Source organism: Lepisma saccharinum, chromosome 2 (assembly GCF_977018435.1).
Source record: "Lepisma saccharinum chromosome 2, izLepSacc3.1, whole genome shotgun sequence".
NCBI lineage: Eukaryota > Metazoa > Arthropoda > Insecta > Zygentoma > Lepismatidae > Lepisma > Lepisma saccharinum.
The window spans coordinates 29,807,035-29,833,658 of record NC_139230.1 but is presented as its reverse complement, the minus strand read 5'-3'; the positions used below and the strand labels follow the sequence as shown (position 1 = coordinate 29,833,658).

At 39.6% G+C, this 26,624-nt stretch overlaps 1 protein-coding gene across 2 annotated transcripts in view; it reads right to left on the bottom strand.

Moving 5' to 3' along the window:
* LOC145983980 (endosome/lysosome-associated apoptosis and autophagy regulator family member 2-like) overlaps positions 1 to 22,519 on the bottom strand; it is an 83,151-nt gene extending 60,632 nt beyond the window's left edge. The window contains exon 1 of one of the 2 annotated variants that reach the window (XM_083117220.1): positions 22,273 to 22,519. In XM_083117220.1, coding sequence (XP_082973346.1) covers positions 22,273 to 22,383 — 111 coding nt within the window. In that variant the 5' untranslated portion in view covers positions 22,384 to 22,519. Of the gene's footprint in view, positions 1 to 13,570; positions 13,833 to 22,272 lie in introns of those variants that run through there. The other variant, XM_083117221.1, reaches the window with a different exon arrangement.
* Between the last annotated feature and the right edge of the window lie 4,105 nt (positions 22,520 to 26,624).

Sequence of the window (26,624 nt, the reverse complement as noted above, 5' to 3'; positions counted from 1 at the left end):
AGTTTAACGCGTTAAACGAGTTATGGTAACTGGCCGTTCCATAAGTGCTTCCGTGCGTTTCGTGAGTTTCATTATGCTGTCCCAAAAGTCGCATTGCGTGCGTTTCGTGCAAGAACGAGATTCACCAAACGCACGGGCCAGGAGGCTGGTTTGTTCCGTGAAAATCGTCTGCTCCTTCCAGACAAAGCGCGTGCTAATGGATTCAAACTGCACTAGTTTGGAATATGTATTATAATTTTAACAGATAGCGATATGAAGCAACATGCACAAGATGAGTATGCCTTGACCGTTCTTAGAATGTGATTAAAATGAGTAACAGTGTCCACAGTAGAGTTTATTTCTGCCATAAGAACATTCCTTCCGCTGACGCCATGCGGAAACTTTCTCTAAACAAAACGCTGCGCCTGCGCTTTCGCACAGTGTGTCCCATAAGTCCGTAAAATAACTGGTTTCACTAGATTCACGAGCCCAGTTATTTTCGTTGAATGCGTTCGTCTCGTTAAGACTTTCGGAACGCACCCTATGTATTGAACTGTGGAGTGTGATTTATTGACTGTTTGTCCAATTTTTCTTAACGAATAACCTATAAGGGCCAAATTTATAATAACATCCTTCAGATCGGAACTAAGTTCCTTCACCTTGCCCATTTCGAACACGCTGATAGATAGACGATAGGCCTACAACAATACCAGCATTCCGCTTGACGGGGAGCGCGCCTGCATGTTCAAACTTGTTACGAAGTTGCAAACTGCACGAAATCGCCCGAATAGCGGTGGCGCTGTATGCGAGGAAGATTGAAACTCTTGCCTGTACGAATAACAATGTTGCATGAAACAGCGTGCTTTTCTCTTTACACAAATTATATACTCTGTTTATACACTTTGAACATACATTTTTATTGACATTTGTTGGTGAAACCTTCATTAACATTAATTTCCAGGTACATATGGAAATGATTATATTTACTAGGTAGATATGACATTTTTCCTCGGAAATTCTATGTGTACGAATAACAATGTTACATACTGTAGTTGTTGAAGTTGAAATGAGAGTTGCATTTAATTGAATCGGGAGAAAGGTGTAGAAAAGCGCGAAGATTGGCTTTAGAATTCATTTGAGTGGGAACATTCAGCGGAATGACCTTGACACCAATAAAACTAATTGATCTTATGTTACAAGGAGCGTCGACACATTTTCCAGTAATCTCCATTGCTATTTTTCTGTGCTTGGTACGTCCCAGGTAGACTGCATTTCATCGGAATCCAACTGTAAGCCTGTATTTCCAACTGTATTTCGTATTGTTATTGATGTTAATTTTGCCAGAATATTTGTATGTGTGCGGAGGCTTCTTGATAACCTTGAGAAGGAACGGGTTACGCATTTGATCGAGTTCAAGTCCACTTTATGCACAGATATGCTAATCGGGACTTGATTTAAAGTTTCAAGTGGGATCCGAACCACTATGTGTCCCACCCGGTATCGAACCCTGGACCACTTGATTACAAAGCTACAGCATCGGGGAAGCCCGCGGATTAAATGTCATTTTAATGGTTCTGGCCCAGACACAAAGTGAACTTTCTTTAAACTTGCTGTGCATTATATTTGTATTTTTTAGTCGCTTAACTTACGCTACCTAATTTTCGACATTAACCGAGCAATAAAATAGAAGCTGTGCCTGCCGACTAGTGGTAAACAATTACTCAGGATTCGAACCCGTCGCAAAGAAGTATGTTCTTTGTACTCGCATAACGACACGGATAACGCAGGCATGGATGTCCAGGCTAGTTGTTAGCGTAATGCACTACAAAACAAAACAAAAAAAAAGGTTCCAGGTGCTTAAACTAGAGTAAAGTATGAACTTTTTAAAAATACAGCTTTTAATGGTGGGGAACTATCGATATAAATTCCTCCAGAGATTATCTTGTTTACAACATGTAATTAGAGATTGGAAAGTTTCTAAGAGTGTGGAACTAGCTACCATATCGAATTTATAATTTGCAAACGAACTTGTAACGATAAGTACGGATATGACGTTTTATGACACACATTGCTTTATATTTGATGGTCTACACGTATGCTTGGTTGCAAGTTAATATGTATTCAAAATTTAGTCATGAATGAGGAATTGGTGCAATAGTACCACTGATTTTCATCCGCCGGCCTCCGTGGTGGAGTGGTTGGTGTAACGCTCTACGAGTCCAGAGCACGTGTGCCCACAGGGCAGGACTATGGCGCAAGCTGCGCCATCGAATTTTTTTTTTTTGGGGGGGGGGATTCTTACCATTTCAAATAACATAAAATTCAACATTTATTTCAAAAATATATCTAAAAATTTTACACTTTAAATGCACCATATTTAACCTATTAGATGAAGAAAAGAAAGTACTTAGGGGCAGGGGTGCTCACAGGTGGGTTTGTGGACACCCGTTGCGTTCACCCAATTTTGGGGAGGGGAGATTTTTATGATGAAAATTTGAGTGAACAATATAGCATTGGACACAAGTTACCATTGCTGTTATATAAATAGCAATTTGTAGACTTTCAAGGGAAATGTAAAGGGTAATATGTATTAGCGGGAGGGGGTGGAGGGAAGTATCCAACTCTTACATATTAACACGTGGATTCTGGGGGGATTGAGAATTAAACGTTTTGGGGGGGCAATATCCAACTCTTGAATAGCAGTGTTAAATCTTAGATTATAGAAGGTATTTTAGTTAGGGGGGATTAAGCGTTAAATTGAGGGGGTTCCCAATTCTTGTATATTACTATTGTCTAGACTGTTTCGAGAATTCTGGTGACTGAGAATTATTTGTTTTGGAGAAGGCAATATCCTCTCTTCAACATAAACAGTAAGTCTAAAATTGGCACGGATTTTTTTTTGGGGGGAGGGAGGATTGAGTATTACATTTAAGGGGGGAATATGATGCCCTTTATAAAGCGTTAATCGCCATGTAATCAAGGGGTCCCAGGTTCGATACCCCGTGGAGGCACATGGCACAGTGGTTCGGTTCCCACTTTAAACTGTAGGTCCAGTCCCGATTAGCCTTACTGTGCATAAAGTGGACTTAAAACACCAACTCAATCAATCAATCAATAAAGTGTTGAATCTTAGATTGTCAATGGCTTTCTGTAGTGGGGGAGAGTTTGAATATTGTATTTAGGGAAAAGAGCAAATATCGCGGGATCATAAGCAGGGTTTCGGAGCGGAGCGGATCAACGCTCCGACTGTTGCCAACGCTCCGGAGCGAGGAGCGAGATTCTAAGAAATGGTTCGTTCCGCTCCGGAGCGGAGCGATGTCTTATCCCGCTCCGCTCCGGAGCGGAGCAGCGGGAATCGGAAAATTTCTTGCTCCGCTCCGGAGCGAGGAGCGAAATTTTAGAAAATGGTTCACTCCGCTCCGGAGCGGAGCGCTATCTTGACACGCTCCGCTCCGGATCGGAGCAGAGGAAGTTGGAAAATTTCTCGCTCCGCTCCGGAGCGAGGAACGTAATTTTAGGAAACGGTTCACTCCGCTCCGGAGCGGAGCGATACCTTGTGACGCTCCGCTCCGGAGCGAGGAGCGATATTCTAAGAACTTGCCCACTCCGCTCCGGAGCGACTCCGGAGCGCTCCGAGGTTGGATAATACGAGTGTATACAGAAAACTAACGATCAAAGGTTCCGAGTACATTAGTAATTTTGTTTGTGAAATTTGTACGGCATTTGAAAATCGCCCGTTATTGTTGTTATAAAACTGATTATTACTAAAGCTAACGCCACGGAAACAGTCCAGAAAAGATTACGTCACTCACCTACAGTGTTGCCAATAAGCAAGGAATGATCCTTACACAATACACCAGGGAAGGCACAATCAACCGCATACGTACTGTCCGTGACTGTACAACGCGCAATGTGTCAACTGTGAAGCGTAGAAGTGTGGCAAACCTGGAGGGCCAGGGGTGTAGAGGGGGCAAGGGGAAGCTTCGATCTTCACTGGACTGTTTTCGTGAAGAGAGCGATATTATTATTATTATTATTATTACATTTTCATTATCACTTTTACTACTCTACTACTACTTCTGGGGACAATATATTTCAATAGCAGGTGTGCCACCTGTGGTTTTATAAGTTGAGAGAATGGAACCACTCTCTCATTTCCTGCCACCAGGGATCGCGACTGAAACTCATTTCGGTTCAACTTCTGGTTCGGGCTAAGCACTTCAGCATATCGGCCCGACGTTACAGTCCATGCCGCGGGAGAAGTGAGTTATTCCGGAATATTGGTCCGAGTAACACTGGCGAAATTACTGCAGAGGCCAGAGGAAAGGCGAAGCAACTTGTACGGAGGAAGATAAAGGCAGATAGGTGTTCATGCAAAACACTCGCTGGTGCATGATTGCCATATCTAACTTTCTTTTACGCTGGTTATGTATGATACTTTGAATGTAGCGAAAGGGAAAAGTTTAAAGTAATTGGAAATTCAGGTTGCTAATTTTAACTTTTCGATTTTTGAATTTATGAAGTTGAAAATCGGAATCATGCTTATTAATGTTACCGTCGGCCAATAAGGAAACGTTTTAATTTGAAATACAGAGTTTTCATATCTAACTTTTTAAAAATTCTGACACTAGAAAGTTGAAAACCGGCTTAACCAAAAATGTAAGTTGCCACATTTGGTTTACTTTTATGAAGGTATAAAGTCGAAAATCGGAATGCTGTTTGTATACAGCCGAACAGGGGAATTTAAATAGTATGAAATACAGGGTTGTCATCGATTATTTTTCCCAATTTTAAAGGCAGGAAGTTGAAATAGGTATTTAATGGTTACATACGTATACTACTGCAAAAATTACGAAATGTCTGGTTGCCATATCTAACATTTCAAGTTTGTAAGCAGTAACCTGGAAATAGGCATGGTGGTTATAAGAAAATTGAAAAATTTTGGAAAGACGACGAATGGAATGTTGCTATATTTAACTTTCTGAGTCTAGAAAGCCAGAAAACGTATACGTATAAAATTAACATTTTTTGTATTGAGTACGTTGTACACAGCAAACTGAAAGCAAGTTTTCAGTAATGAACAATGTGTAGTCAGCAGATAAGTCGAAACAAGATGTATAAACCTTAATAACCGTGATAAACACAAAATGTAATATTATCTACTTGGATAGGGTCATGTCCTGAATTTTATGGTTTCATTTTGAAAAACAGGGCTGCGAGCAATACGTGCCTTCCTCACTGACGGCATTTGATTTAATTTTTGTAACTTAGCTTTGAATTTTGGCTAATCGCGACGATGATTGAGAGAATTGATAAATGTGTACTGAAAAAAAAAGTAGCGCCCTGTACCCCGATAACATAGTGGTAACAACGTCTCCTTGTAATGAAGGGGCACTGGGATCGATACCCAGTGGAGGGACATAGTGGCTCGAATCCCACTTTAGGTAGGATTTAAACTGTAGGTCTATTCTCGATAGCGTATTGTTGAGTCTTAAATCCACCAAAAGTCAATAAAAAAAGGCATTGTTTCAACGTATGTTGAATGTATAATTGCAATGTATATTGTGATAAATTAATCCTTAAGCAAATATACATTTGTAATTCTGTTTAACAATAAGAGATGTCACTTTCCTTTAAATCTATTCACAAAATCATAAAAATACAACTCGGAAATTCATTTCCAAATGAACAACCTCTTATGCATATCTTTTACGTATGTGTGTGTGTGTTTTTTTTCTGAAATCTGGCAAAGTTCTAATAATGTATTCACTTCATAAATGTCTATTACATAACAGAAACCATCATTGGGTATTCAATATCAGACGAATAATGAATTCCATAGGAATATTTCAGCGAGTTCGTGGATTTGAGTTCAGCTCTCAACGACAAATGGTGTTGGTTTGACCCGCGTTAATGTCATTGGTGTTTCCTTTGTGTTTGTTTCTCTATCACAGTATAATTCTTTTCCATAGTTTCGGGGTCCTATTTTTTTACCGACTTATCTAGAATTTGTTTAAAATTATGGATCATGAGAAATGTACGATTAAAGGCAAGGTAAAGTCCGGAAAAAACAAATTGAAACTTATACTTAGTTGAAAGGACAATTGGTTATTGTTGATTACAATTATAGAAATAACTTTATCGAAATACTTGGTTTTCTTTTACATACATATTTGTAATTCCTTTTGTGCACCATTCCATTCCTACTTAAATATGTAGACTATAAATAAAAACTCGGCATGGTTTCCTTCAATTCATTATTACAGTATAGATCTTCCATGATTCTCTTCGCTTATGATGCATAGAATTAACAATTACGGATTTTTTTCGTTCTTTTTTGTTCTTTTATATTGATTTAACAAATCTAGTCACCTTATTATTCTATTAAACGATACTGGTTGGAATGATTTCTCCATTCGCATGGACGTCCGGAAATGGAGGGGGCCACGCTACCCGGAAATTAAAGGTAATCAAGAAGTACATATTTCACGCATATAATTTCATTTTAGTCACAGTAATATATGTTAATTATTGCAAGGGCGTTGCAGGAACATGATAACTTCAAACTGTAGAATATTTTTAATGGGAGTAATACTATTTTGGGGAAATTCTGCCTCATTCTGTCCCCCTCCCTTGGACAAATATCTTGCTTGTCCCTTCCTGAAAAAAATCCTGAAGACGTCCATGTATCAGCGTTGACAAGCACACATGATATGCATGTAATGATACAAGAGAACACAGCTTTTAAAGGCTTCTTTTTATGACAGTGAAGAGAAGAATAACACACGCAAGTAATACTTTTAAAAGAGAACAATCTAGCCAGAATTGGTGTAGCATAATTCTAATACAACTGGCAACACTTGATCTGTCTGGCAAAGGCGATGTCTCTACCATGTACGGATAAGTCGAACGCAACGTACAGCGCAGCGAACGAAGTTCTCAACCCCGAAAGCACACACAAACAAGTTATGTACCAGTTTCACCCTCCTCCCCTCTTGAAACGGGCACAAGACCAATGAGCTAGCCGATTGCACTGAGTCACCTGCAAGGAACACGGAATACGGCACAAAACGAAGCTGTCTGTTGTATGGGGGAGGTGGGTCGGAAAAATCCTTAAAGCAGAAAAAATTGATTGCTCGAAATTATTCGTAACCCATTCAACACATAACATTCAAACTCTTATATCTAAGAGTCACAATACAAAATTTGAAATACCCCACGGATCCCTGACGTCATAGGGTGCTGTGCTGTAGAGCGACCAGAAACAAAAAAGCTTCGGTCAAAAGTCCCCGCGCACCTCCCCCTTCACCCGTTCGACTAGGGCCATAAGGAAGCATGATCCACTCTGTCCCTCCCCTCCAAGCGGGGCCGATCATACAGACAAACAACTAGAGTACGTGGAAACAGGACTGCAGGCTCTTTTCCATATGGTCCCATTATAACCACTCCGTCACGGAAGTCGGCTTTAACGCGCCCATTCCATTATTCATAGTTGCATTACAGCATTCGTGTAAAAAAACCTCCTAAACGGATCGGAGCGTGCTGTCAAAAGCACCACGCTCCGGAGCGGAGTGCTGTTGCCTCACGCTCCGCTCCGGATCGGAGCGTGCGTCTAAAAAATCTGAACCACTCCGCTCCGGAGCGGAGTACTGCTGTATCACGCTCCGCTCCGGATCGGAGCGTACGTCTCAAAAAGCTGAACCACTCCGCTCCGGAGCGGAGTGCTGTTGTATCACGCTCCGCTCCGGATCGGAGCGTGCGACTCAAAAGGTCGAACCACTCCGCTCCGGAGCGGAGCGTGTCTCTCAAAAAGCTGAACCACTCCGCTCCGGAGTCCGGATCCGGATCCGAAAATTCCGGATCCGGATCCGAAAGTTTCGGATCTGGATCCGGATCCGAAAGTTCCGGATCTGGATCCGGATCCGAGAGTTCCGGATCCGCGGATCCGGATCCGGGTCTGAAAGTTTCGGATCTGGATCCGAGAGTCCGAAAGATTCGGATCTGGATCCGGGTCCGAAAGATTCGGATCTGGATCCGGATCCGAGAGTTTCGTATCTCAATACCATTATAATATTACCACACCTTAAAAGGTATTATGAACTTCGATTACAAAGAAATTTTTCGTTAGTCCTACAAGAATTTTTTCAAGTGTTGTTCCTAAAATACTTTGCTACGCATCGGCTAACACACTCGTGCACACATGTCAGAGGTGATTTTGTAAATGCCATTGAAACGAATATGTATTCATTCGAATGTTGGAAATGAAAACACACATAAATGTGAGACATTCCATTCCAGGATGAAACCTTTAACACATATAACAAGATAGAAATGTTATACAAAAATTATACAATTGTTCTACAGTTACAGTTCTACAAATTAAAATAAAACATTATAATATATGCAGTGTTAAATAATTACAAAGTGTAAGACTAACAAGGGAGGTTATCTAAGTATCCCCCTCCGATTTCCATGACACTTGGCAGGTGTGTGTATAAACGGGCCCAAATGAAGAAATACGTCTTTTTTATTTTGTTTCGGCTAAAAAACTGTTTGAGGGGGCAACCCCCCCTCAAATGTCAATATGAGGACAAATTTAAGTGGGCATTTGACGTATGTGTCCCCCTCCGATTTCCATGAATCTTGGCAGGTGTATAGTGGGGCCCAAATGAAGAAATACGTGTTTTTTTGTTTCGGCAAAAAATTTGTTCTAGGTGGCAACCTCCTCTCAAATGTCAAGATGAGGACAAATTGAAGTGGGGATCTGACCCCTGTGTTCCCCTCCGATTTCCATGAAACGTGGCAGGTGTATAGAGGTACCCAAAGGAAGAATTACGTGTTTTTTTGTTTCAGCTAAAAACTGTTTTAGGGGGCAAAATCCCCTCAAATGTCAAGATGAGGACAAATTGAAGTAAGGATCTGACCCCTGTGTCCCCCTCCGATTCTCATGAAATTTGACAGGTGTATAGAGAGGCCCTATCCCCCCTGTTTCTTCCTATGCCATATTTACGTGGTTTCGGGGTCAGATCCCCACTTCAATTTCTCCTCATCTTGACATTTGAGGGGGGGAATGAAAACACACATAAATGTGAGACATCCCATTCCAGGATGAAACCTTTAACACATATAACAAGATAGAAATGTTATACAAAAATTATACAATTGTTCTACAGTTACAGTTCTACAAATTAAAATAAAAAAGTTCTGTATCTGGATTTCGGATCCGCTAGGATCCGGATCTGGCCATCCCTACTATACACCTGCCACGTTCATGGAAATCGGAGGGGAACACAGTGGTCAGATCCCCACTTCAATTTGTCCTCATCTTGACATTTGAGAGGTGGTTGCCCCCTAGAACAAATTTTTTGCCGAAACAAAAAAACACGTATTTCTTCATTTGGGCCCTGCAAGTTTCATGGAAATCGGAGGGGGAGACTTAGACCTCCCTTGTAAGTGTATTAATTAATTACAAATCGCGCACGCGCGCACACACACTATATATATATATATGTGTGTATGTATATTATATAGATATATACGTATATTAGCAGGTAACAATATGTTTTATAAGCACATTCTTACTTTCCAAAGAAGCGCATGTGGTATGGCAAAACGGATCCGGATCCGAAAATTCCGGATCCGGATCCGAAAGTTCTGGATCCGGATCCGAAAATACCGGATCCGGATCCGAAAGTTCTGGATCCGGATCCGAAAATACCGGATCCGGATCCGAAAATACCGGATCCGGATCTGAAAATTCCGGATCCACGGATCCGGATCCGAAAGTTCTGGATCCGGATCCGAAAGTACCGGATCCGGATCCGAAAGTACCGGATCCGGATCCGGATCTGAAAATTCCGGATCCACGGATCCGGATCCGAAAAATTTTAGGATCCGGATCCTTAGGATCCGGATCCTTAGGATCCGGAACCAACCGGATCCGGATTTCGGATCCGCTAGGATCCGGATCTGGCCATCCCTACTCCGGAGCGGAGTGCTGTTGTATCACGCTCCGCTCCGGATCGGAGCGTGCGACTCAAAAGGTCGAACCACTCCGCTCCGGAGCGGAGCGTGTCTCTCAAGAAGTCGAACCACTCCGCTCCGGATCGGAGTGCTGTCGTACCACGCTCCGCTCCGGAGCGAGGAGCGGAGTAGAAATGACGCTTCGAAGTCGCTCCGGAGCGCTCCTTTAGTACGCTCCGCACTCCGCTCCGAAACCCTGATCATAAGAAAGTATTGACATCCCATTAAATTAATATTCTTGAAAGACTTCAAAAAAATGGATGTAAAAATGTTCTTGCTCGCAATACTGTGTTACGGAAATGCGTCTTTCGCATTTTACTAAAGTTTTATACTATAGCTGCATTACAAGACATGAACTACTTTCTCGATGTTCATTCATAACACCACTTCTCAAAAGATAATGCTTATAGTGTTGGTATTGTGCTCAATTTAAAGCAGGTGCATCATTTGGATGATGTAGTTCTATTACCCGTATTATTGTAGTATTGATTCCTTTTATGCTGTACTAAGTGTACTTCATACAGTAACGCCTTGCACATTACCCGAGAAGACAGAAAAATAAAAATAAATAATATAAAATTCCTTCGCATTTCTAAAATCTCGTCGCAGGACAATTTTACTTTAACAAGTGACGTTTGCACTGAAGATAGAATGCACGTATTTATTGCTATGGATTACTAAAATAACAATATTTACCCCAAGCAGAGGGGGCGAATTCTTTGAAGGAGGAACCGTATTAAATTCTCGTCATTGGCGCAGGAATTTCTAGCTAAGGTTCTGTAACGTCTCGTAAAACAATAATTGAATGGATCACACGGCTGCAGCATGTTATTTGGTTTGCCCAGGTTGAATTTTCTGTCTTAAGTTGTGTAACAATTTCTGTTAAATACTCAAATTGTGGGTTTATAAACTTTATAAATCTTATTCTCCATTCACAAACACTGTTTAAATCCATATTTATATAATTTAACTCAGTGGTTCCCCAAGTGTGCGCCGTGGATGACTTACAGGGGCGCCGCGAAATGTTCCAATAGTTTCACTGAAATGACACCAACTTGTGAGTCTACACAGGGTTTTAGTACTTTTACATTTAAAAAGTTTCTGAATTTGAAATACGTGTTTATTTTCTAAATTAAGGCAAGCAACCTAACCACACTAACTGATCGTTGCAAGTGTTGGATAGGCCTACATTCTGACTCGGGCGCCGCGGAAAAATCTTGAAACACTAAGGGCGTCGTGAAACGAAAAAGTTTGGGAACAACTGATTTACCTTATTACACTTATCCAATCAATGTGCTAGCTTTTCGTTATTTCGAAAACTGAACTATTAAAAATATGGACAGTTTAACATGGTATTGTATTCAAAGGTATGACTTAAGATGACCGGACCCCTCTTCGATTTTCTTCATATTTGGCATACTTACTAATTGAGGCCTGCTAATGACGAATCGGAAGTTAAAATTTGTCGGAAACGTCTAGAAATTGCAAAATAATTGCGAACCATTGACGCTAGCCCCACGAACCATTGACGTGTGGTTAGGTTAGTTTGGGTTACGTTAGGCAAACATAGTTAAAATTTGGTGTCGTGATAGTATCAGGAATATATGAAACAAAAAATTTCGCGAAAATCGACGGTTTCCATTCCGAAAACTAACGCCTTATTTTCGCTTATTTTGGAATTTCCAGACGTTTCCGACAACTTTTAACTTCAGATTCGTGATTAGGAGGCCTCAATTAGTGAGTATGCCAAATGTGAAGAAAATCGGAGAGGGGTCTGGTCGTCTTAAGTCGTTCCTATTCAAATAAACAAATTATTATTACTATTCATCCAAACTATTTGGGGGGGGATTATGATGAACGATGAGGAGGTAATGAATGCAGCCACGGTCTTGGGGCGATGTTCGATTAAAGGTAGGTTGCGTTCCAGTTTAGGGGATTCATGATTGTCAAGTTTGCTTGTTTTGTGTAGTGAGAGCGACATTCTTGCACAAATTCCAAATGATGAAATAATAGATAAATTCGCAAGGTCCAGTATTCAGAGACAAAAGCTTCTGTTAAGATCTTCATACTAAAGTTTTAGTATCTGTCAATGCTGTCTTGTAAATAAACATTAATTTGAAAACGGCACAAACGTTCTACATACTTATGATATTCTTTTTCAATGAGTAATCGAAAACAAAGCAAAAAGAGTAATATAGCTTACCATTCACGTGATACTTAAGATTTCTTATGTCGTCATAAAAATATATTGTGTAAGCTGTGGTTCAATATATACGATTTATTGGTTTCTTTCTACAACATATTAAATTTTTAGTTCTTACTAGGAAAACAATTGTACAATTTGTTCATATGTACATGTTTTAATGAATGAGCACAAGAAATAAATAGTATAAAGTCAATACATGTCTTTACTTAAATTCATATAATTGTAATTACATATTGTATTTCCAAATACAGTATATTTCTCTTATCAGCACATTGTTATTTCATATAAATTTAAGCAATTAAAAATGATAATGCATTTTATTACATTAAATGTATTAGAGTTATCTTTATATCCATACTATGTAGTTTGATGTGGCAATTCATCTCATATCCCCTGATTAATGATAAACCTTGCTCATACTAGACGCAAAACAGATCATCGAGTCTCCACTTTGCACTACGCAGTATTTGATGTAATAGTGACATGTTAGTTGAAGAAAAGGAAAAACTCAGGACGGGGGGGTATCAAGTGAAGTGTTCATTAAAACTAAAACTTTATATATATAACGCTGTCCTAATTAAATACTTTATGTGGATTATGACACGAACTTGGGGGGGGGGGGGGTGCTTCATTGGATTTTGAGGGTTGCGTCATTGGCTTGGGGGGGGGGGTATTGCGCCATTGGCCCTGGTCCAGAGGTCTCAGGTACGAACCCTGGCACGTATGTGACAGTGACATTGATAATGTTTGTTTCAAGTCAACTTTATGCTCTGATACGCTAATCGGGACTGGACCTACAGTTTAAAGTGAAATCGGAACCACTGTAAAATGTGCCTTTACCGGGGATCGAAGCCGGAAGCCCTTGATTACAAGACGACGGTGTTACCACTACGCCATCGGCAAGGCCCTGTTACCACATTGATATTATATACTAAACTAATACATGCGTCACGGAAAAGGTTTACTAACTTTTTTTTTTTTTTTTAAAAAAAAAACGTATATTTCTGTCTCTTTAAAATAAAAACTGTTAATTGAGCAAAGTCCCCAACAAAGTCGGCGCCCATGTTTACCATACTGAATCCAAGTTCCTGGTGTAGCTTTTGAAAGTATCTCCTACACTTAGGAAAGAAGAGTGCGTGTGCTCAAAATGCATTACCAAAACACGGCGCACAAACACTGACATTTTGGGGCAGTAAAATAGAACGAGGTCCGGAATTATAATTTTTGCAGATATTTATTCTCTCTACATCTCTGTAGTTGGAATGATTAAAAAATCATAATCTATTTAAGACAGCGACATACGGTTCAAAGAAAATCTAATAATATGATTATTTTTTTGAATGGAGAGAACAAATAACTTACCGTGTTACACTTCGGCCTATTTCCCTGCAGATTTACGCTCCTAGCGAAACTAATAAGAAGCCATGCCAAAGATAAAACAAATATATTGGATGTCATTGTCACACTCTCGTCACAATAAACTTAAAAAACACTGCAAATTGTGCCCCGTTTACTGATTTTTCACATTCACACATCACATCACATCGTTCTCTCACGACGACTCGCTACGCACATGTGATTCTCCACACTAAACCCAGACGCAAGTGGCGCCAGATCTACAGGTTACGGCATTAACCCTGCAACTGCTGGCTGAACAAGGAAGAGCTTGTTTCCCCTTGCACTCTGCCATAGCATACAAGGCTGAGAAACACCGCTACTACTCTGCATGATTACTCGATGTAACACTAAAAGAAAAGCCATAAAGGTGCAATACACACTGAAAACAACAATATCTTTGGATCAAATCTTCAAATTTGTACACTAATCACGCCTCCCCGATGGCACAGTGGTAGCGTCGTTGCCCTGTAATCAAGGGGTCCCGGGTTCGATACCCGGTGGACGCACATAGTGGTTCGGATCCCACTTTAAACTGTAGGTCCCGTCTCGATTAGCCTTACTGTGCATAAAGTGGACTTAAAACACCAAATCAATCAATACACTAATAAACAAAGTTAAAAATAATCAATACGCGTGTAGCAGTGACGACGCCAGGAAAAAAAATTGTGGTGAGGCAGAAAATGTTTCACCTCGAACGTACAAAGGTTATTTTACGTCGCTTTTCTACAGCTTGGATTAATCGCGACGATGAGGATGAAGGCCAGACTGATGGAATGGATGACGTGACAAACACAATGATATCCCGGGGTTCGAACCTGGTACCTCTGACTTAGTAGCATTACGCTGACCACTCCGCCACAAAGGCCGGCGAAACGCATCTTGTGAATTCAGCATCGATGATAAGAAATCTGGTAGCTTCAGCTAGAAAAGTTTGTCTGAACAAAGTAAAAATTGTTTTTCAAAGGGGGGTCACCTTTTTTCTATAGGTGGAGTAAAATATTGTAAACAAATTAACAAAGGATTCATTGTTTTTGCCCGGGACAGTTGTAATGATAAACAGAAAAAGCGGGCTAGGGGGTGGCGGTCACTTGATTCAACAATTTCATTAAATCGAGTTTAAAGTGTTGTACTGCACGTGCTTTGTTAAACGTTTTATACAAAAAAAAAATCAAATGTACTTCGTATTAGAATGTGTTTAAATCCAAGATTAAATCCTTAGGAAAATATTTCGGCCTAAAAGAGATGAAGAGACAGGTGAGTGGAGAAGGTTACATAATTTAGAAGTACATAATTTGTATTCATGTCCAGATATTATTAGAATGATTAAATCAAGAAAACTTAGGTGGGCACGCCATGTGGCACGAATTGGAGAGGAAGGAAGAGCTTACAGGATTCTTGTTGGGAAACCTGATGGTAAGAGACCAGTAGGTAGACCAAGACGAAGATGGAGGGATAATGTTGAGATGGACCTAAAGGAAATTGGTAGGGATGGAAAAAGTATATAGATCTTGCTCAGGATAGGGACAGAGGGAAGGCCTGTGTTGCTGCAGCCATGAACCTTCGGGTTTAAGAAGGCTAGAGAGTTAGTTAGTTAATTTAAATCCAAGGTGCCTACAAAATCACCTGACTTTCACAGATTCCACAGAACACAACTGGCACTGCCAAATTCCTTGTGTAAGCTAGTTATGCAGGAGTAGAAATTTCCTACCAGCCACCGCAGAAGGTATAAAACGTTGAGATCAAGAACGGTTCTATTGTATTATTGGATTATAATAATTGTTATTGCGTCTTAAAACATTAACAGGCTGCAAACGAGGCAGCTCCGCCGACTATGATTCCTATCCAAATCATCGTGGGGCCTAGATTTGAGTCCTGACCTGAACATAAATATTTCTTTGTGAGTGTCTCTTCATCAAATGCATCTGATCATCAGCCATCCTCATTGTCGCGGGCAGCCGAAAGTGGCACAAAGGTGAAATACAATAAGACAATTCAGAAAAATGAGAAATTTACATAATTAAATTTAATCCTTTACATTCTAAGTTAATCGTGACGACGAGAATGAATGATGAAACCACCCTGAGTTAGCAGTTGCCCATCCTGGAAATTACAAATCGATGCACACCAGTGTATATATATCTGACATAATTGTCCACTCTTCTATTTGATTGGGTTTCGTTTTTATCGTCGTCTTTCTGCCACCTTTTGCTAATCGCGACGATGAGGATGAATGATGATATGACGAAGTTGATGAATGGACACTCACAAATAAAACCCATGCCCAGTCTAGGATTCGAACCCGAGAACCTTGGCGTTTTAGCGCTTTATGCTAACTACTCCACCAAGAAGGTCGGCTCCCGTCTAATAAAATAGTCGCCCACCCAACTCTAGAATCCTGATTATGGCACTGATTTAAAAGAATATGCTGACATTCAACGTTGCATCGTATGTAAATAATATACGTATTTGTGTGTGCATAGTCCTTCTTCTCATGACCGAGTCCAATTACTTTATCGGCTAATAAGTACAAACAATAACGCTGTTGTGTGGCTCCCCTCATTCAACAATAAAATGTGACTGTTACCAATCGCTTGCCAAACAAACAAACTGAACTTGGTGGCTATAATTAAATGATTCATATTTCGATTTTTTTTGTTTGCTTTGTTTGAAGGCATGTATATTCATTCCATGGTGCTTATAATACATCTGCTTGGTTAAAAACGTCTATGAACTCGTTTCCTTAGCTCTTGGACGGAAATTGCACAGGAAGATGGTGATAAATTTATCTCGCTTCTGCTTTCTTTTTTTGTGATGAGTTCTCCTTTATTTGTTTAAGCGCTTCCAGTTTTTTTTATTCCTTTGACTACACACTAAATATCTTACGCTACTGTGCTCAGCAGTGACGACGCCAGAGGGGGGCGGGCGTCCCCCCAGTCACACGCTTCGCCCCCCTTTCGCCCCCCCCCCCAACTGAAGTTAATGAAATATCGAATAATGAGAGAGTTCATTTCTAAGAGTATGACGATTTTTACCTTTTCTAAGTGGTGTATTCTGCATAATATCACTTTTCCTGCTTATAATACCAACTTGACTAACAAAAATTAATTTTGTTTAGTTCAAGATTCCAGCGCTGTCCTGGGCATTCACTGTAATCGTCGTCCTGTAATCGTCGTGATTAACCTAAGTTTTAACCAGTGAAGAACTGGAAAAGCGCGTTAAATTTGAATGGCTTTAAAACATCACAAACATTCTGAGGACAACAAAACATCATCTGTAGTACGGGCAAATAATTCTGATAGTGATTCGTTAGTGGCAACGCTAATTAGTGAAAAACATTCAAAGGTGATTCAAGAAAACCGACACTACAGGTCAGTTTTAGTGGATGCATCGCGGTTTCTTACTATTCAGAGACTTGATTTTCGAGATTATGATGAGTCTGAGGCAAGCCTTAACAGAGGGAATTTCTCAAGGTAATTCAAAACAAATTAATCTGCGTAGGGGAACCTGTCCTAAAATGACATACTCAGATAAAATGACATACCTTGAGTTTCTCGTTACTGCCGCAAGGAGGAACACTTTTCAGTCTCTCATTGTGTACTGTAGTAGACAACAAAGAACCTGTGTGAGTGGCGGTGCCATTGTGTAACGGATTTCGGAACAGGAGCGTAATCCTTAAATACGGAGTTGTAAAAGTTTGAGGTGATCATTGTTTGATGCCAGATTTCTACAAATACAATAAGCGGGCCAACATTTGTATAAATAAGGTAAGGAAATAGTTATATTGTGCATATTATAAACCCATTGTAAAATCTTGCAAGTATTCATAAACTCGAGCATTAACACACCTGTTTGAGGTTATGACAGAGGGTAAAATGACATACTCTTAACTAGGATAAAATGACATAGTATGTCATTTTACCAGAGTAATTATTTAATATTAATTCTATTATTGCCAAAGGCATAAAATATGTAAGTGTTGAAAGTTGTTCAATGTGTAAATAATACCAGTAATGGCTACAGTAGCTCTAATTATTAATAAAATCACTATTGCAACTGAATTATTGTAGATATTATGGACAGCAGACTGAAAAGGTTATCTTCTATTATTATTTTAGGCTACAGAAATAATGGTTGGAAAGTACGTAATAAAAACTGACAGACAGTCATGGCATAAGGACAATATGCAACGTGCTCTAAATGCACACATCGACTTCAACTCTTGGATGTAACGTTTTTTGGCCCGTTGAAGACATATTACAATGAAGAAGTCCGCAAAGGGTTGAAAACTCATCCCGGGAGGGTAGTAACACAGTACCAAGTTGGCAGTTTATTTTCTTTGGCTTATGGAAAAGCTGCCACTTTCAGCAAAGCCATTCATGGATTCTCTGAAACAGGCATCTGGCCCTTTAATCCTGATGTCTTTCCAGACCATATGTTTATGGCAGCGGCAACAACTGAAAGGTCTAATCAGGATTATGAAAAAGAGACTGGGCATATTGAAGGTGGGACCCAGCCAGGAATTGATACACCTGAAACTGCGGCCGAATCATAATCATCTCCAGCTTTGACTACTGTAATCGAAATTGCACAATCTATTCCTCAGCCAGCTACAATGCCATCACCTTGCGGTACCACATCTGTAACTGCAACTTCATCACACTCATTGCTCAGACCAATCGACATATCACCACTACCCTCTACATCCCAGGCCAGGTTCTCCAGAAGAAGGAAGCATGAGGGACCACAAGTCTTAACAGGTAGCCCTTTTTTCACCGAAGTGAAGACAAAAGTTGCAGAGAATAAACTCTTAGAATCAAGACGGGCAGCTCGACAAGCCAAGATTAAACTTCAGTTTGCTGATAATGAAGATGTTGATTCTGAGCTACATGATAGTGATGACGATGCGCCATGCATCTATTGCAACGACTTATTCAGTCATTCGAAACCTAAGGAAACATGACGGAAGTGCATACAAAGTTCAATGTGGGCGCACAATGAGTGTGCTGCGGTGTACCAAAGACATCAACGACATTTACTTACAATTTATGCAAGTAAAAAGTTTCAATTACGTGTTATATGAATGGGTATGTAAGATTCAATTACGTGTTATAAATTGGTATGTCACTTTATCTAAGTACCTCAGGTAAAATGACACACTGTTGCATTTTCCAAAAAAAACTTTGTAAAGAGCATATAACATATATATTATTTTTAACTGTACCATATAATAAGCAATGCTTTGAGTTCTTAATATGTAAAAAATAAACAAAGAGTTGCAATTAATACACTTGCTAGAGCATTTTTTCCTTACCGTATGTCATTTTAGGACAGGTTCCCCTAATGTCCACACTTATTCTCAGCATAATAAGCCAGGAAGTGGAAGAAGCGAAAGTGTATTCGCACTGATGTCAGATGTCAGATTGTGAGAAAGCAACAGGACAGATATTTGTATCGCAGGCAGGTAAAATAACGCTTTTTTAGGATTGCGCCCTTCAATCATTAGATGCAGATTCGCTCTTTGCACATCAAATTCAAAGAACATATTTCCAAGAACTTGATAGATGCTTGTAAATGTGTAGCACAAACATACGAACATTGGTCTGGTAGAGTGAGAGGTGCACCAGGGTCAGAATATTTCTTAAATTATGAGAAAACTGTAACCTCTTTCAGATTTTTATTCCTGTGATATAATTTCCCTGAAAGGCCCAAAACTCTTCAGCGTTACGAAGATGGAACGAAAGTAGTCCTAGGAAAGTATAAATTGGCATTTCACGAAGTTCACACTAGTTGTATTCTCTGTAACAATCCCAGTTTCCAATGCAGTGTGTGAAAGATTTTTTTCGTGTTTGAAACCTTTGAAAAGCCTTGCTCGAAACAGGATGCTGGATGCCAACTGCCTCATTTGGCTGTCCTTGCTATTGAGATGAAGGAATGTCAAGTCTTGGACGTATCGAAGGTATAGTCAGTGTGTTCTCCAAAGCAGACATAGCAGAATTATCCTACAGAAGAATTGCACTACACCAAGTGACTTTCGTTGTTTTTTAATACTTAAGAAAATTAATTTCTTCCAACGTCATGTTTATTTTGCAAGTAAATAAAACTCTTCTAAACATTTTTCTCGTCATTTATATTATTATCTTATAACTTGAATATTTATATCAGTAGTTTCATCTCAAGAAAGACGATGAATTATAATATTATAAATGGGGAAACTATTTTAGACCACTACAAACAAACTTACGACAGTTCCCACGAATAAAGAAAAATTAATGCCTTTATTAAAACGAATCATATGGAGATAAACTCGTAATCAAGAACTAAATTTAGGCAGTAAACGTCCACTCTGACTGAATAAAGGACAAACGCAAAACTCCATATATAAATATAATAATAATAATAATAATAATAATAATATTATATATTTATGTATTTTATATATATGTAGTGTTTTCGAGCGTTTTAATTAACTGTCCCCCTTCCCCGCCGTCACTTTTTTCTGGCGCTCTCACTGGTGCTCAGTGGTTCAGTTTCAGTCCAAAACATTTCCAAATATGTCGAAAAGAGACCTGACGTAAAGCGTCAACAAAGGTTGAGTTCAATTCAAAGCGTGAAGAAATTAAAATGTAGGTGAACCCATGCGAGAGGATATTCACATCTATAGGTATTTTATTTATTTGTTATCTGAATTGTTCAAGAGGCCACACAAGAACAATATCGAACTGAATTTTTCCTCACAATTGTATAATCTAGAGTTATTCGTACACCGTCCAGTAGAGTTCATAAAATATTCGGACTAATATGTACAACAAAGAATTTCAATGACAACAAGTTGAATGTGTAACGCAGATATTTGAATAGACAATATTGACAAATGATTTTTTACGCAGTGCATACTAATGAGATGATCGTTTTCATGACACATAAAATAGTTTCTCAAGTTAAAAATAATCAACCTCAGTAATATTTTTGCATAATAACATAAAATTATCTGTTAAAACATAATGTATCAGTTTAATTTGAGTATTAAATGAGAACACATTACATTATTACTGTTGAAGCCGATTCAGACCTTATTTCGAGACAGTGGAAAGTAGTAACATTGCACATTAACAAATGTACACAAAGAATACAAAACTAGGAGAAAACGGGAAAAAATAGGAAGTAAATAGTACTACTTAAAATGGCCAGTGCTCGAAGTGGGAGATTAAGGGATGCTACCCCCCCCCCCCCAGCTAGGAACATTTTCCTTTTTTGAGTTTACTTTAAGTCCACTTTATGCACTGAGAGACTAATTGGGTTCTAACCTTCAGATTAAAGTGGGATGCCAGCCACTATGTCTTCCACCGGGTATCGAACCCTATACCCCATGCAAGACGACGACCATCGGGAAGGACGTTACAACGCCAGGCGCCCCGGGTTCGAATCCCAACCTGGGCATGCGTGTTCTTTGTGAGTGCCCCTTCATCATAAATTTCATCATATAGTCACTCATCCTCATTGTCGCGATTAGCCAAACGTGGAAGAAAAGTGACGTTAAAGAACCTAATTCAGACAAAAACCATACCACCCCTAGCCCTTTTCACAAGGTTCGAGCAAACATTTCCCCAGATAAGAATTCCTACTCCAAGCTTTGGCTAGTACACTAAAACATTGAAATTCTAACAGCACCAATTTCATTGTAATTTTTTGTAGTACTCTATTCCTCTCTTTGTACTCTGGAGTACCTGTCAACAAAATATAATTTCACTTCCTTATTGTAACCATTGGCGGATCCAAAAGTAATCGGGAGGGGTTATTTCAGTCGGTTACCTCACCTCACCGAAAATCAATTCTAATATACACTTGCACTGGTTTATGCAAACAATATATGGTACTGTGAACAGGAATCAAGCTAACTTCCATGTTGTAGAGGTAGGCTATTGTTTTGCAAAACAGGGATTCAGGGCTGGGATAGATGGTTGTTATTCTATGTCGTTATCATAATTCCTCCAATAGCTACGGTAAAGTAAACGATCAGATATGAGGAGTCAAGTGAATAACAAAAAAATAACAAAAAAAAAAACCTTCTTGTCAAGGTTCGATCCCCTTTAGAGGCACGTTGCACAGCGGTTCGGATCCAAATTTAACCTGTATATCCAGTTCCGATTAGCCTATTATTAGCATAAGAGTATGGTTTAAAAAATATTTTCGAACCTGTTAAACAAAAAGACAGAACATTTGAGTCTTCAAAAATATTAGGCATAATAATATATCCAATTGGAAGGGGCTATCGCCCCTGTCGCCCTTCCCGTGGATCCGCAGCTGATTGTAACAGATTTTTAAAAAGAACAGCTGTTCATGAAGAATGTTAGAAATAAACTTGAAAGTGATATATATTTGTCAGCATCAAATTTCCCGTTTGAAATAATGTCTCAAAATCATTACGTATACAGTTTTTTTTTTAAAAAAAAATCGGAAACAAGAGGATTTCTAACGACATTATTTGTTAAATAAATCAGAACTGCACAATATGGTACTGTTTACAGCAACAAGGCATGCATAATATTAGAAACTCTACACTTGAATCGTTATTTACAAGGTGTACGAATATTCTAAATGTAAAACAATGCAACCATACTTATGCTATTTCAAAAGATGTGATAGATTCAGAAATACAATTTACTTACGTTACCACAGTTCATGTTATCATAGTTGTAGCTGCAGTTCCCAATACTATCCAGCGAAAAGAACGCGAAAGCAATTATGCTTGTTTGAAGCAGGCTCCAGCAATTGTACATTCTTCAGCAGAATGTTACGAAGCCGAACAGAACTATATCTAGACAAAGAGTACAGCAGCATGTATAAATCTGACACGCATTACACGGGCAACTGTTACCAAGTACGTATTTGGCCTTCGAGAGCCGAGGCTGCACAAAAATCAATACCCGTTTCGATGGACGTGCGCTCAGCGAAAAGTCGAGCATGAACGGTGGCTTGCATGATGCCATAGGTCAGCGCGTCTCTCTGGCGTGTCATCTACCTACACTGAAACATGACCTTCGTAGTTTCTTATTTTTCTACTTCACCTTGAATTACGCGATGTATGCAAAGCAGAAATCATGTATCGAACGCAGGTGATTCATATATTGATTGATTGATGATATATTCCGCTGATATACTGTCAGTGATTTTATCCACACACTTCCAACTCCCCCTTCCCAATTTCATCAACACTCCTCGGAAGTTTCCCACAAGAGCTCAATTTATGATCATTTTGGCTCTAAATTTTCCGTTACACCCATGGACATCCGGTAGGGGGACAAGGGTGGCCACGTCCCCTTGGAAAATGAATGCCAATCTAAAAGTACATATTTCGCACATATACTTTTATTTTAGACACAGTAATTTATATTAATTATTACAAGGGTGTAACAGAAACATTATAACTTCAAACTCAATTAGTGGTTTATGAGGGGACAACACTATTATGGCAGGGATATGCCTCCTTTGGCCCCTTGAAAAAATCCTGCTGACGTCCATGACGTCCTCATCCTCTAAATTCGATCTTAACACAACTCCAGATGAAAAATTCTGGATAAACCCATACATACTACAGGCCTCCTCGATCGTGCAGTGGTAGCGTCGTCGCCTTGTAATCAAGGGGTCCCGGGTTCGATATAGATGGAGGCACATAGTGGTTCGGATCCCACTTTAAACTGTAGGTCTGGTCCCGATTAGCCTTACTGTGCATAAAGTGGACTTTTAAAAAAATCAATCAAACCATACATACTACCAAGGCCGCCCGCAGATTTCATCCTCAGCACTGCCCCAGCAGTGCTTAAAGTGGAGGAAAGGTGGAGTGATGCTTTTCCCCAGTTAAGAGAATTCTCATAAAGCATCCCCAGTACTATGGCAATTAATCTGCTGTCTTTCACGGTACCCCTCGTCCGTTTCCCCCTTGCAATTTCAAAATATCAATTATATGAAGTCTTTCCAGATATCTCGGGGGTGGGAGGGGGCAGGGCCCTTGCACACTACGATCCGATAGTGTTTTGACAGATGGGAGTGGGTGTCCCTCATTGGCCCAGCAATCCTTAAAAAAAAGACGGATATTCAAAAGATGAAAAATATCTTGCAAACGACAAAACAGTAAATCATGTCAATCCCTTCCGGAATAATTCCTGTGCATTGCCATGGATGTTCCCAGAATTCCTATTCCAGGGGGACAAACAACGCTTTTCCAGCTTTATTTTGAATTATTTGAAAAGCACATTGAACAGAATGAAAATTTTCACCATCCGTTTTCTAGAGGATAGGGGGGCAATTACTCCCTTGTCCTCCGTTGGATACGCCCATGATCAGTGCCATTTTCATGGTGTTTCTGATCATGGCCGTAGGCAGGAAAAAATTTCGGGGGGGGGGGGTCATTCATAATTGTTCCCATGGGCGTCGCCAGAAATTTGAATAATAGAAATAATAACAATAATTGTACAATAATAATTAAAATTTCATAATAATAAAACAATTTTATTCCATAATAATAATACAAATAATAATAATTATTATATTATTGTTATATCCTTAAGGGGGCTAACTCAATCCAGCAGATGAGTGAATAACCAGCACAAGTTTCTTTTTTTTTTTTACGTTTCATACAGTGTGTACTGAAATGCACAATTATTATACTTCGTCAGTGAGCGGTGGCTCAGTCGGTAACGCGTCTGACTACCATGCTAAAGGTCCCGGGTTCGATCTCCGGCCGGTTCAAATCCGGGAACTTTTCTAACGATGGAAGCGGCCCCGGCGCCCACCCAGCGTCGAATAACATGGGTACCTGGGGGAAACCCTGGGGGGTAAAGGCGGTCAGGGGCGAGATGCTGATCACATCACCCCACTCGCGACCGGATCAGGAAAGTGTGGGGCGTTACCCCCACACCCCCTATACGCCTTCATGGCGTGGTGCTATGCACAGGGGAGCACTTTACCTTTTTTTTTTTTTTTTTTACCATTAAACTTTAGATACCTTCAAGAGAAAAGCTTTAAAAGTTGGATGGAAATTTTAGTCATAAAGTTTTTGTTGTTTGACTTTAAAATTAAATTTTTGGAATTTTGAAAAGTGTGGAACCAGTTATTCTCTTTAAAAGCTTAGCCTGGTGCATGGATTGTAACCTCAATCGCGAACGTAACGCGCTACGAAACTGGAGATCCTAGGTTTGAACTCCTATCAAGGGGGATTTTCGACTTTCTCGGGCAGGGAATTAAAGGGAATTTTGGGACAATCATAAGGGAATCTTCAGTCTATATTGCTTGTGACGCAGGAGCAACACTGGAAAGATGACAGCAGAAGTGATAATGGAGGGGTCGCGGGTGGGCTACGATTCTGAGAAAAAATCCTGTTTCACTCAAGTTTCAGAATTCCAAATGTATGAAAATTCTAGCTCCATCGTTTCAACATTGTAGCCTTGTATTTTTGTGATGCTTCGGCAAAAAAATTGAAAATTTGTTACAGATTTTGGTTTCTGAACTTCCATTAATCCAACATGTCAGAAGTTTCGGGGGGGGGGTTTGAACCCTAGAAACCCCCCCTCTAAATACGGCCATGTTTCTGATCACTGTACTCAAGTTTCAGAACGGGGTGTAAGGAGTGACCCTTTCTGAGGACCTTTCTGCCAACCTTCCCTCTACGTAGTACACCCTGGACTGCATTTTGCAGACTAAGCAGCTCTGGCGTCTGGACTTGCAGCCAGTATGGTCTTCCGTGAAACTTGTGTGCTCTCCTTGTGTGTTTGTGATTGTCCGTTCACCAGTTTCATCTTTATCCTCATCTTCGCGATTAGCCAAAAGTGGCAGAAAGGCGAAGTAAAATCAAATCAAATCAATCTATCGATCGAGTTTCAGAACAACCTTCTGAGAGGATGCCTTAAAAATAAGGTCCGGACTTTACTGAATGGTGATTATCTGAAAGAACAAACACAATTCCCTTCCCCGGGACTCTAACCCAATATCTTCAGCTCTGAGTTAGTCAAGCACTCAGTGCGCTCGGCTACCAAAAGGCAGAAGCTTTGATTTTATTGTGCCATTTAAAACATAATTTTAATTTCATCCAAAAAGTATCTCTACATAATAAAAATAGAAATGTCGATATTAAACCATCCGTCACCGAAATTGTTTTAAAGAATTTTTAGTATGTTGTTTATCTTAGTTTAAGAAACACAATACCAAAGGTGGAAATGGGTTTCTGTAACCAGGGTAACCATCGATGCCAACAAAAAATTTCCAATGGGGAAATTGAAATTGAATTCTCAAGTGGAACATGCTTATAATGAAAATAGTCTGACGTCATGTTTACGGTTCATGGAAAAGAAATGTTTTAAGAGAAGGAAAAAGAGAGAAAGAGAGAGAGAGAGAGAGGGAGAGAGAAAGCGAAAAAGAATAAAGGAGAAAAGCGAGACGGAAAACGGAGAACGACATGATTAAAATAAATAATCAACAAGGGAAAGAATAGGCAAGAAAACAGATTCAGAGACATAGAGAGGAAGGCGAAAATCAAGAGAAAGCAATAAAATAGAAAGAGGGAAAAGGATTTCAAATATAAGAAAGAATTGAAAATAGTAAGTCATTTTTTCTATATTCCAGAGAAGTCAAATGGGGAACGAAACATAAAATTCAATATGAATGTTCAATTTCGTTGCTCTCATACTTTGTGATATCTCCCCTTGCGAACCCCACATTTCCAGCCCTGCATAATACCAGAGAAATCGTTCAATTATTCTAGGTTGGGCACAATTTTTGAAAAAGGACTAATGCGCTATCCTATTTTTTTTATTCCGTAGAAAAATTCCTTTCCCTAATTCATTAATTCTCTTATATTATTTTTAAAAAATAGGTATGTATAGGCCTATCACAAACTCACATGCAGTCTAATCCATATATGTACGCGTAGAGGGTATATTCTATATAATATTCCATATTATAATACTATGTATTCTATTTTCCTTCCTACGGTCGGTTTCGTTCATAGAGTCTTTCCTCAAACAGT